The sequence below is a fragment of the Salvelinus fontinalis genome, chromosome 31, assembly GCF_029448725.1.
Source record: "Salvelinus fontinalis isolate EN_2023a chromosome 31, ASM2944872v1, whole genome shotgun sequence".
NCBI lineage: Eukaryota > Metazoa > Chordata > Actinopteri > Salmoniformes > Salmonidae > Salvelinus > Salvelinus fontinalis.
Window position 1 is genome coordinate 9,269,110 of NC_074695.1, and position 13,366 is coordinate 9,282,475.

General features: G+C 42.3%; 1 protein-coding gene across 1 annotated transcript; it reads right to left on the reverse strand.

Moving 5' to 3' along the window:
* Positions 1-7,895: 7,895 nt before the first annotated feature.
* Positions 7,896-13,035, reverse strand: LOC129829347 (pepsin A-like). The gene is made up of 9 exons (XM_055891014.1): positions 12,944-13,035; positions 12,665-12,806; positions 12,149-12,266; positions 11,669-11,787; positions 11,129-11,325; positions 10,805-10,921; positions 8,983-9,127; positions 8,601-8,699; positions 7,896-8,101 (listed from the first exon to the last, which is right to left on the reverse strand). Exons 1-9 carry the CDS (start codon positions 13,000-13,002, stop codon positions 7,964-7,966), a joined length of 1,134 nt encoding a protein of 377 aa, XP_055746989.1. The 5' UTR covers positions 13,003-13,035; the 3' UTR covers positions 7,896-7,963.
* Positions 13,036-13,366: the final 331 nt, after the last annotated feature.

A 13,366-nucleotide genomic window follows, 5' to 3' on the forward strand; every position in this document is an offset into this window, starting at 1 on the left:
TCATCTGAGGATGAGGAGAGCGTCACCCGTTACAGATAAACCTAGAGTATGGGGGGTCAGTTCAGATAAACAGGATATGGCAAAGTGGGAACTTTTTTGAAAGTTGAAGCTCATTTACTGCATTTCTAGACAATTTAAAAACTCTATAATAATATTTGGAGAACAGCAAAAATAAACAAATTGTATTTTATTCACAACCATTCATTATCACTGCAATATTAGAGTTAAAGGTTTGTGGAACGGCATATACACTGGGTGTACAAAACATTAGGGACAACTACCTAATATTTAGTTTTTTAGTAGGGCCATGGACTCTACAAGTTGTCGAAAGCGTTCCACAGGGATGCTGGCCCATGTTGACTCCAATGCTTCCCACTGTTGTGTCAAGTTGGCTGGATATCTTTTTTGGTAGTGGACCATTATTGATACACGGGAAACTGTTGAGCGTGAAAAACCCAGCAGCGTTGCAGTTCTTCACACACTCAAACAGGTGCGTCTGGCACCTACTACCATAGCCCCTTTCAAAGGCACTTGAAATAATACAATATTTTGTCTTACCCATTTACCCTCTGAATGGCACACATACACAATCCATGTCTCATTTGTCTCAAGGCTTGCAAATCCTTCTTTAACACGTCTCCTCGCCTTCATCTACACTGATTGAAGTGGATGTAAGAAGTGACATCAATAAGGGATCATAGCTTTCACCTGGATTCACCTGGTCAGTCTATGTCATGGAAAGAGCAGGTGTTCCTAATGTTTTGTGATGTGGTGTATAATGTCGACCATTACTCAACCTCATGGTATATTGTCTCATTTACTTGTGGAACGGCATATTCAGTGCAACGTGAAATAGACGCATAATACACATGATCAAATAACAACAAGGCCGACATCAAATGCCGACATGCGTAGGCGGCACGTGAGTTTAAAGTTTAGGGAAGCTCTTTTATTTCAACATAAAATGTAACCTTTATATTAAAGCATTGCATGCATCTATTATAGCAAAAACTTATGTAAAATAGGCTACCATTCTTTACGTGATGAATAGATTGCATAGTCATAATTTAGGCTAATAACATAACTCAATCACTGTTTTGTGAAACGTGAGCCGACAAGGAGAAAAACCTGTCGTTAGCCCTAATTTGCTCTTGGGAGCGCCGTACCTCTATGACTGACCCTCTAAAACAACATATTTCACTGCACCTATCTGGGACTAAGTAATGCTGAATGTACCTTTTCATAATCTTATCAAAATGTCCCATGTTTCCATTTGGAAAGTAGATTAGCTTAACATTGCCAAAGTGATTTGATAACAGCGTTTAACAACAACACAGCAATATATGAAGAAAAAGGTTCATGTCCCAGACGATACAGAGAATATTGACAGAACAACACAAGTTTATTTACATCATTCATGAACAATTGGTCTGTAATCAGGCGTTGGTGATCAGTACATTCAACAGAATGTCTGAAGGTATAGTAGAGGTAGTCTCTGACAAAACATTTTAACGATCAACTTTTAACCAGTTTAAAGATGAAAATGCTCATTTCTTTTTCTAATTTAAAACAATAACCTAAAGATGACGTGCAGGACACAATTCGAACTCTCGAAAGGATATATACTGTGGATATGTTGTGGAGCTTAATGTTTTTCCTCATAATCCTGGACTATCGGACCACCATTTTATTACGTTTGTAATCGCAACAAATAATCTGCTCAGACCCCAACCAAGGAGCATCAAAAGTCGTGCTATAAATTCTCAGTCAACCCAAAGATTCCTAGATGCCTTTCCAGAATCCCTCTGCCTACCCAAGGACGTCAGAGAACAAAAATCAGTTAACCACCTAACTGAGGAACTCAATTTAACCTTGCGCAATACCCTAGATGCAGTCGCACCCCTAAAAACTAAAAACATTTGTCATAAGAAACTAGCTCCCTGGTATACAGAAAATACCCGAGCACTGAAGCAAGCTTCCAAAAAATTGGAACGGAAATGGCGCCACACCAAACTGGAAGTCTTCCGGCTAGCTTGGAAAGACAGTACCTTGCAGTATCGAAGAGCCCTCACTGCTGCTCGATCATCCTATTTTTCCAACTTAATTGAGGAAAATAAGAACAATCCGAAATTTATTTTTGATACGGTCATAAACCTAACTAAAAAGCAGCATTCCCCAAGAGAGGATGGCTTTCACCTCAGCAGTAATAAATTCATGAACTTCTTTGAGGAAAAGATCATGATCATTAGAAAGCAAATTACGGACTCCTCTTTAAATCTGCCTATTCTTCCAAAGCTCAGTTGTCCTGAGTCTGCACAACTCTGCCAGGACCTAGGATCAAGAGAGACACTCAAGTGTTTTAGTACTATATCTCTTGACACAATGATGAAAATAATCATGGCCTCTAAACCTTCAAGCTGCATACTGGACCCTATTCCAACTAAACTACTGAAAGAGCTGCTTCCTATGCTTGGCCCTCCTATGTTGAACATAATAAACGTCTCTCTATCCACCGGATGTGTACCATACTCACTAAAAGTGGCAATAATAAAGCCTCTCTTGAAAAAGCCAAACCTTGACCCAGAAAATATAAAAAACTATCGGCCTATATCGAATCTTCCATTCCTCTCAAAAATTTTAGAAAAAGCTGTTGCGCAGCAACTCACTGCCTTCCTGAAGACAAACAATGTATACGAAATGCTTCAGTCTGGTTTTAGACCCCATCATAGCACTGAGACTGCACTTGTGAAGGTGGTAAATTACCTTTTAATGGCGTCAGACTGAGGCTCTGCATCTGTCCTCGTGCTCCTAGACCTTAGTGCTGCTTTTGATACCATCGATCACCACATTCTTTTGGAGAGATTGGAAACCCAAATTGGTCTACATGGACAAGTTCTGGCCTGGTTTAGATCTTATCTGTCGGAAAGATATCAGTTTGTCTCTGTGAATGGTTTGTCCTCTGACAAATCAACTGTAAATTTCGGTGTTCCTCAAGGTTCCGTTTTAGGATCACTATTGTATTCACTATATATTTTACCTCTTGGGGATGTCATTCGAAAACATAATGTTAATTTTCACTGCTATGCGGATGACACACAGCTGTACATTTCAATGAAACATGGTGAAGCGCCAAAATTGCCCTCGCTAGAAGCCTGTGTTTCAGACATAAGGAAGTGGATGGCTGCAAACGTTCTACTTTTAAACTCGGATAAAACAGAGATGCTTGTTCTAGGTCCCAAGAAACAAAAAGGTCTTCTGTTGGATCTGACAATTAATCTTGATGGTTGTACAGTCGTCTCAATAAAACTGTGAAGGACCTCGACGTTACTCTGGACCCTGATCTCTCTTTTGACGAACATATCAAGACTGTTTCAAGGACAGCTTTTTTCCATCTACGTAACATTGCAAAAATCAGAAACTTTCTGTCCAAAAATGATGCAGAAAAATGTATCCATGCTTTTGTTACTTCTAGGTTAGACTACCGCAATGCTCTACTTTCCAGCTACCCGGATAAAGCACTAAATAAACTTCAGTTAGTGCTAAATACGGCTGCTAGAATCCTGACTAGAACCAAAAAAAATTATCATATTACTCCAGTGCTAGCCTCCCTACACTGGCTTCCTGTAAAGGGAAGGGCTGATTTCAATGTTTTACTGCTAACCTACAAAGCATTACATGGGCTTGCTCCTACCTATCTTTCCGATTTGGTCCTGCCGTACATACCTACACGTACGCTACCTACACGTAAGACGCAGGCCTCCTAATTATCCCTAAAATTTCCAAGCAAACAGCTGGAGGCAGGGCTTTCTCCTATAGAGCTCCATTTTTCTGGAATGGTCTGCCTACCCATGTGAGAGACGCAAACTCGGTCTCAACCTTTAAGTCTTTACTGAAGACTCATCTCTTTAGTAGGTCATATGATTGAGTGTAGTCTGGCCCAGGAGTGTAAAAAAGTAAACATTACAATGACTCAATTGCACTCAAGGCAACAATCAGTATATATAGAATATATAAAAATCACTACAGATCACTTATCTAATCACCTGTCTTTTTACAGTTTAACTATTTTTTTTTTCTCAAAGCAAAAACAAATCTAATATCTTAAAACATGAGGGCAACATTACTGCCTATTTTGGAAAGGTTTGAGTCAAACTTGCTAAGTCCATTTTTTAAACCATTAAAGATTTTGCATTTATTTTATATATTACTAGCTTACTGTTTAAAGATTACTGATTTTTTTTATTTATTTAAAACCTCCGAAAGTGATTGATTCAAATGTATACTTTATCGCTTTATTTTTGGAATCATTGTCATCCAACAATGATCGAACTAATATAAAAAAAATATATATGTATATATTTATTTATTTTTTACAAACCATAATTCTAGGAGTGCTGTCTCTGCATGGCTGGTTCCTCTACACTGGGTTTCTCTGCCTCTATCCCTATTACAGGGGCTGAGTCACTGGCTTACTGGTGCTCTTCCATGCCATACCTAGGAGGGGTGCGTCACTTGAGTGGGTTGAGTCACTGACGTGATCTTCCTGTCTGGGTTGGCGTCCCCCCCTTGGGTTGTGCCGTGGCGGAGATCTTTGTAGGCTATACTCGGCCTTGTCTCAGGATGGTAAGTTGGTGGTTGAAGATATCCCTCTAGTGGTGTGGGGGCTGTGCTTTGGCAAGTGGGTGGGGTTATATCCTGCCTGTTTGGCCCTGGCCGGGGGTATCATCGGATGGGGCCACAGTGTCTCCTGACCCCTCCTGTCTCATCCTCCAGTATTTATGCTGCAGTAGTTTATGTGTCGGGGGCCTAGGGTCAGTTTGTTATATCTGGAGTACTTCTCCTGTCTTATCCGGTGTCCTGTGTGAATTTAAGTATGCTCTCTCTAATTCTCTCTTTCTCTCTTTCTTTCTTTCTCTCTCTCGGAGGACCTGAGCCCTGGGACCATGTCTCAGGACTACCTGGCATGATGACTACTTGCTGTCCCCAGTCCGCCTGGCCGTGCTGCTGCTCCAGTTTCAACTGTTCTGCCTGCGGCTATGGAACCCTGAGCTGTTCATGTGCTACCTGTCCCAGACCTGCTGTTTTCAACTCTCTAGAGACAGCAGGAGCGGTAGAGATACTCTTAATGATCGGCTATGAAAAGCAAACTGACATTTACTCCTGATTTGCTGACTTGTTGCACCCTCGACAACTACTGTGATTATTATTATTTGACCATGCTGGTCATTTATGAACATTTGAACATCTTGACCATGTTCTGTTATAATCTCCACCCGACACAGCCAGAAGAGGACTGGCCACCCCTCATAGCATGGTTCCTCTCTAGGTTTCTTCCTAGGTTTTGGCCTTTCTAGGGAGTTTTTCCTAGCCACCGTGCTTCTACACCTGCATTGCTTGCTGTTTGAGGTTTTAGGCTGGGTTTCTGGACAGCACTTTGAGATATCAGCTGATGTAAGAAGGGCTATATAAATACATTTGATTTGATTTGATTTGATGCCCAGTACCTGTGCAAATGGCAGGGGGGGTCGCAATCTTTTAAAACTTAAAGACAAGCTATTAAGTGTCTATAATCAGCACAAGTGCTTTCATTGCGTATTATTAATATTATTGAAATTACATAGTTATGTTTACAGTGATATATTGGGGGGGACAAATCATATTTTTCCCAGGATGGGGGGTTGTGTGTGTCCCGTCCCCCTTGGGATTTCCGCCTATGGTTGGGTCTAATTGTGTTGCTCTCCTGGGGCTCTGTGGAGTCTGTTTGTGAACAGAACCCCAGGACCAGCAATCTTAGCGGGCGCTTCTCCAGGTCTATTTCTCTGTAGGTGATGGCTTTGTTATGGAAGGTTTGAGAATTGGTTGTAGAATTTAACGTCGCTTTTCTGGAATTTGATCATTAGCGGGTATCGTCCTAATTCTGCTCTGCATGCATTATTTGGTGAACACAGAGGATATTTTATATTTTTATTTTTGTAGAATTCTACATGCAGTCTCAATTTGGTGTTTACTCTCTATGTCTCTCTCTACCTTCCAACTGTCACTTCTAATGACCCCTACTCTTTCTGTATCTGTCTCTCTCTACCTTCTAATGACCCCTACTCTCTCTGTATCTGTCTCTCTCTACCTTCTAATGACCCCTACTCTCTCTGTATCTGTCTCTCTCTCTACCTTCTAATGACCCCTACTCTCTCTATATCTGTCTCTCTCTACCTTCTAATGACCCCTACTCTCTCTGTATCTGTCTCTCTCTACCTTCTAATGACCCCTACTCTCTCTGTATCTGTCTCTCTACCTTCTAATGACCCCTACTATCTCTGTATCTGTCTCTCTACCTTCTAATGACCCCTACTATCTCTGTATCTGTCTCTCTCTATCTTCTAATGACCCCTACTGTCTCTGTATCTGTCTCTCTCTATCTTCTAATGACCCCTACTGTCTCTGTATCTGTCTCTCTACCTTCTAATGACCCCTACTATCTCTGTATCTGTCACGTCTGTTCGGGCGGTGTTTGGTGGTCGACGTCACCGGATTTCTAGCCGCCACCGATCCATGTTTTATTTTTCCTTTTGTTTTGTCTGTTTACAAACCTGGTTCATAATTATGTTCCTTATTTAACCCTCTGGTTTTCCCTGTCTGTTTTGTGCGTGATTGTCTTTTGTGTATTCCGGTGTGTTGTATTTTGAGTCCTGTTTTGGTTCTTGTTTGGAACGGGATTTTGTTACGTTTTGGATTGAGTAAATCAGTGATTATTACTCTTACCTGTGTCCTGCGCCTGACTCCTTCTAAGAGGTGCGTGATTCTGTCAGAGTCTATCTAAAAGATAGCGAAGGAGTCAGGCGCAGGACACAGGTAAGAGTAAGGTATGACAAAACATTTATTTTTACTGCTCTAATTACGTTGGTAACCAGTTTATAATAGCAATAAGGCACCTTGGGGGTTTGTGATAAATGGCCAATATACCACGGCTAAGGGCTGTATCCAGGCACTCCGCATTGTGTCTTGCTTAGAACAGCCCTTAGCCGTGGTATATTGGCCATATACCACACCTCGCCGGGCCTTATTGCTTAATTAGCTTACATATTCTTGCTTTGAACTTCTAACAGGAGTGGGAGCGAGTGGGACGGGTGCGATCATTGTCAAGCAGACACAAGAGCAGCTGCTCACCGATTTGACCGCACAAACGCAGTTCCACCTCTGGCTATCGCCAGTTAAAGCTTGATTTGATTGAATCTAAGTTTTATGCCATCATGTTGATATCATGGATGGTCAGTCGTTGCATCCACAGCTCTGTCTATTCATTTGAGTGGTTACATTTCTCCAGCCCCATCCCTCAGCTTTTTACCAAAACAGAGGTGGGGTGTCCACTTTGTTTCAGATACAGATTCTAGCTTTAAGGTGATTGATTGATATCTATTTTGACTCATAAACCATACAAATAAAGGATCAATCCGCTGCACCAGGATTTACTTTTGAGTTTGATATCAGACTGTCTTTCAACAAGCTGGTTCTATTGACAGGCTGAGATAGATACAGTATCTATCGGGACATCAGGTTATCTGGCATCCAATCACCATGTCCTTATCAGTTTCCTCTGGAGAAAACCCTTACAGCCAGAGCGTTCTCGTACCCCGAGTCCTATAAGAGATGGTTATCTATGGTTCTGGGCCTACCTGCCTTCACCATGTCCAGATCTATATTCTATAGTATTCTATTATTTCTCTTACATTAAGAGGTTCCACAAGAGGATAGTTTCACTTCAGGGAGAAAGAGCTACAGACCATCAAACACACACTATATTCCCAAGGCTAAAATATATTTTATTCTTTAGCAACTGTGCACATTTCACAATCTACAACATTTCCCCAACTATGCCAATTCTAGTGCTACAATCACATATATAACATATTACTATTCATCACTGGAAGACTTCCATTCAATCCAGACTTCTTTCACAGTAGATATCTTACGCGATCTGGGCCAGACCAACATTGTTGTTCTGCCTGTCAAAGATGGCATAGTACTGCCTGATGAAGACATCTCCAAGGATCCAGAGCTGCTGAGTTCCACCGTTACCAAAACCAGTCCTACAGCCGTAGGAGCTCTACAGAGAGAGAGAGAGAGAGAGGAGGAAAATCAGGCATGTGAGGCCCTTTGCTTCTAGGATCTAAAAGAAAGGTTACGTCTCAGATGTATCTGTGTTCTGATGAAGGAGCTACGAAACACATCAGCATTAAAGGTCAGATGGGTCATAAAGGTTGTATGTAACATGTCTTTCAGTAGACTACCTGGGAGGTGATAGGTTGTATGTAACATGTGTTTCAGTAGACTACCTGGGAGGTGATAGGTTGTATGTAACATGTGTTTCAGTAGACTACCTGGGAGGTGATAGGTTGTATGTAACATGTGTTTCAGTAGACTACCTGGGAGGTGATAGGTTGTATGTAACATGTGTTTCAGTAGACTACCTGGGAGGTGATAGGTTGTATGTAACATGTGTTTCAGTAGACTACCTGGGAGGTGATAGGTTGTAGGTAACATGTGTTTCAGTAGACTACCTGGGAGGTGATAGGTTGTATGTAACATGTATTTCAGTAGACTACCTGGGAGGTGTAGGCGGAGGCAGGGATGGTGAAGGCGTTTCCGTTGAGAGTAAAGGTCACCGCGGGCATGTTGGCGATGTTGTTGCAGTTCACGTTGGCCTATGAGAGGAGTAATAGCATGTTGTAATTTATTCTGTGGTTAATCAAAGGGGAGGCGGTGATTGAGGGGAAAAACATCAAGAACAGATGTACACCCTTTTCACACTACCACGCCGGTCCCAACCCAAATATTTGTTGCATGGTTGTTCCAACAATACGGTCGTTCAAACAACTAACAAGACCAGGCAGCTTAGTGCAGCTTGGGTTGGCTTGGTTCTGCTCAGTAGTGTGAAAAGCCTTATAGTTGGACACGTGTGTGTGTGTGCGTGTGCGTGTAACTCACATCTCCATACTGGTCAGTGGTGGCTCCGACCCAGCTGTTCATGTTGTTGATGTCAGTGGTTGGTCCAACGATCTGGGAGGTGCCAGTATCTATGATAGCCTGACATCCACCATTGCAAGCCACTGTGTTGCCATTGATGGTAACGCTGGAAGTACAAATACTAGCTGAGTACCTGTTCTTCCTCTATTTGGTTGTATGTATATATTTCTTGGCATTTTTAGGTGTTTGTTGTGAGAAAATTAACTTCAACGTGCTAGGTGCACAGCAACATTTAGTCATAGGCTCCAGACAGGAAGTAGGTATGTTCATTTCATGTACTTGTCCACTATCAAACATGTTGACTTTTTACACACTTTTTTTTAACATTACAGCCTTATTCTAAAATGGATTAAATATAACATCTTTCTCGTCAATCTACACACACAATACCCCATAATGACATTACAATACCCCATAATGACATCACAATACCCCATAATGGCATCATAATACCCCATAATGACATCACGATACCCCATAATGACATCTCAATACCCCATAATGACAAAGCGAAAAAAAACATGACAGCAGGTTTTTTTTACATTTTAGCAAATGTATAAAACATTTAAAACAGATACCATATTTACATAAGTATTCAGATCCTTTGCTATGAGACTCGAAATTGATTTCAGATGCATCCTGTTTCCATTGATCATCCTTGAGATGTTTCTACAACTTGATTGGAGTCCATCTGTGGTAAATTCAATTGATTGGACATGATTTGAAAAGGCACACACCTGTCTATATAAGGTCCCGCATTTGACAATGCATGTCAGAGCAAAAAACAAGCCTGAGGTCAAAGGAATTGTCCGTAGAGCTCCAAGACAGGATTGTGTCAAGGCACAGAACGGGGTAAGGGTACCACAACATTTCTGCAGTTTTGAAGGTCCCCAAGAACCCAGTGGCCTCCATCATTCTTAAATGGAAGAGGTTTGGAACCACTCTTCTTAAAGCTGGCTGCCTGTCAGAATTGAGCAATTGGGGAAGAAGGGTCTTGGTCAAGGAGGTAACCAAGAGCCCGATGGTCACTCTGACAGAGCTCCAGAGTTCGTCTGTGGAGATGGGAGAACCTTCCAGAAGGACAACCATCTCTGCAGCACTCCACCAATCAGGCCTTTATGGTAGAGTGGCCAGATGTAAGCCACTCCTCAGTAAAAGGCACATGACAGCCCACTTGGAGTTTGCCTAAAGGCACCTAAAGACTCTCAGACAATGAGAAACAAGATTCTCTGATCTGATGAAACCAAGATTGAACTCTTTGTCCTGAATGCCAAGCGTCACGTCTGGAGGAAACCTGGCACCATCCCTACGGTGAAGCATGTGGTGGCAGCATCATGCTGTGGGGATGTTTTTCAGCAGCAGGGACTGGGAGACTAGTCATGATAGAGTGAAAGATGAACGACACAAAGTACAGAGAAGCTCCCCAAATACAGTTGTGCCAAGCTTGTAGCGTCATACCCAAGAAGACTTGAGGCTGTAATCGCTGCAAAAGGTGCTCCAACATAGTACTGAGTAAAGGGTCTGAAACCTTATGTAAATTTCTAATATATATACACACACACACATCAGGTTTCCAAAAACCTGTTTTTGCTTTGTCATTATGGAGCATTGTGTGTAGATGGATAAGGGGGGGAAACTATGCAATCGATTTTAGAATAAGGCTGTAACTTAATGTGTAGAAAAAGTCAAGGGGTCTGAATACTTTCCGAAGGCACTGTATAGACATGAATCTTTGTATGGATATGGACCAGGATATAGGCTCTGTGTGGACTAGTGTACCCACCTGTCCATGTTGATCTGCCAGTAGGTCTCGGAGGACAGGGGGATCCAGGTGATCTGTCCGGTGTAGTAGTTAGACTCAATGTCTCCGAAAGACACCACACTACCCTCTGCTGAGTTTCTATTGGAGGAGGAGAAAGGTCAACAAGGTTGCTTAATCATCAACACATGTTGAAATGGATGTGACCTTTCCTTCAAAGACATTTAAAGCAGTTGTATAATTGTATTAAATATCAATTCGCTGGTACGTTATTGCTGTATTAATATCACAGCTCAGAGAGAAAAGGCCACCTCCCATCCAGGTGTATTTGTACAGTTACTATGTTACCCGCTCAGGTAGACCGAGAAGAGGTTCTGGGACACCAGGCCCTGGGTCATCATGTTGTCAAAGACGGGTGTGGCCCCAGAGGCCGCCAGGTTGGGGAAAGCCAGACCCAGGATACCGTCGGCAACCATGTGGGCCATGAAGGGAGCCTCAGTCTGACTGGCACCAAAGATCTGCTTAGTTACAGAGATACCGCCAACCTGGAAAAACAGAACAGCAAGCGTCAGTCACTGGGCACCATAGAAATAGAATTACTAGAATATGATTTCCCCATTCAAGTCAATTGTTTGGTGACGTGTGGACAGGCGGCCATATTGAGTGTACCCAAAATAGTAGTTATATTTCTTTGCTGATTGTACTGGAGTCAGTTACTAATATACTTTTTAGCATGTGATGATATAAAACAGGACCGCTTTGGGATGGCGGGTGCTGAGTGGAAGATTATTTGAGGGGTTGCATTGTATGTAATGTACAGTATGTTGTAATTGAAAGTGTCAACTAAACATGTATCACAATAATGTGTAGCTAGCTACATTTACATACCGAAACAGTGTCGTATGCCAGCTGTCCAGTCATGCTGCCGGTTCCGTACTGAATGGAAACAGGCTTGTTGGCCCACGTGAAGGTGCTGGACTGTGCAGGATTGTATTTGGCATGATTCTCTATTTAAAAACATGAACATGTTCATTACAGACCAAGTACATACTGTGCCATTGCAAAACGGAACATTCATTTATTCATTGGTATTGATCTATTCGCTACCATCCACGCTCTTAAGGGGACAATAGAAAAAAACGCATTAATCCTATTCTATTGTTTAATTGTGTTGAGCCAACCCTCTTATGCTGTAAACCCTCAGCCCCTAACCTCAACCGACAACCACGTCTCCCATTCTCTGGCTAAGTACTCAATATAAAACTGTATTTTGCAACTTTTGTCACAAGAGACTACTCGTAAACTACTTTGAAATATAGCTATTCTCCAACGCCAGCAGTGTTCTACAGACCCCTAAGATATACTCACGGCAGGCCTGGCTGGAGCAGTAGACAGAGGGAACCCACAGGTTGGAGGAGCCAGTGTCAAAGATGACGTTGAAGGACTGGGGAGGGGTTCCAATGGTTATCACTCCGTAGTAGGACATCTGCAGGGAGACGGTGACAGGGTCACACAAGTGAACATTTCACAGTCCTATGAAGAAACAGACATTTGTCTAACAACGTAGCTAGTCACATGCCAAGAAGCATGGCTGGCTATATGCTCCTCTGTAAGCTCATAATTCATCTGATCATGCCAGTGTACATTTAACTTAAGCAAGACATGAACACAAACTGTAGAGCCAATGGGGTTCAAACTATGCAGTCACAATATCCAACATATAATGACATATTTGAAACAATAAACATACAGCCTATAGACTAGCCTGGTCCCAGGTCTGTTTGTGCTGTATAGACAACTCCCGTGGCCATTAGCTATAGAGCAAAAACAGTTGTGGGATCAGTGACCAGGCATTTCACCATACTGCTTCTGTCTGTGCCTTACATCAGCATCGTTGGTCATAGCCTCATCACCGGTCTGGTAGAACTTGGCCATAGGGTTGTAGGGGAACTTCAGCCTGGTCTCCTCCCATATACCCTTCTCCATCAGGGTCTCTCTGGCAGTCTTCCCCTTGATCAGAGAGATCCTGAAAACACAATAACAGTCACAATCTAAATCCCCTTTATTCGCCGCAATTACCATGTACCAGGAATTGGACCTGGGGTCAGGTGCTGACAACAATAAACAGAATATGCAGACTGAGAAGAGAAGAACAAAACTTACTTCACATTACACTCGGACAGGGCCACTAGGGCACACAGGAGGACAGCCCAGTTCATCATGGTTGCTTCTGGTTCTTCTTGGACAGAGGGAGTGAAGTTAGGAGGAGGAGAACTCAGGCCTTATATACAGTCGTCCTGTACACCAGGACCCAATCCCACAGCCAATCGACCATGTTAATGCCCTCCTTCAGCACACAATGTCAAAGCTATGGGTATGTCCCAAAATGGCATGCTATCCCCTATATAGTGCACTACTTTTGAACAGGGCCCATATGCCTCTGGTCAGAAGTAGTGCCCTATGTAGGGAACAGAGTGCCATTTGGAACACTAGTGATAACACAACTTCAGATAAGAAAAGTGTGAAGTGGTTACAAATATAAAACGTCTATGTAGCAAAAGTAAATATAATTCAGGAACAATGTTA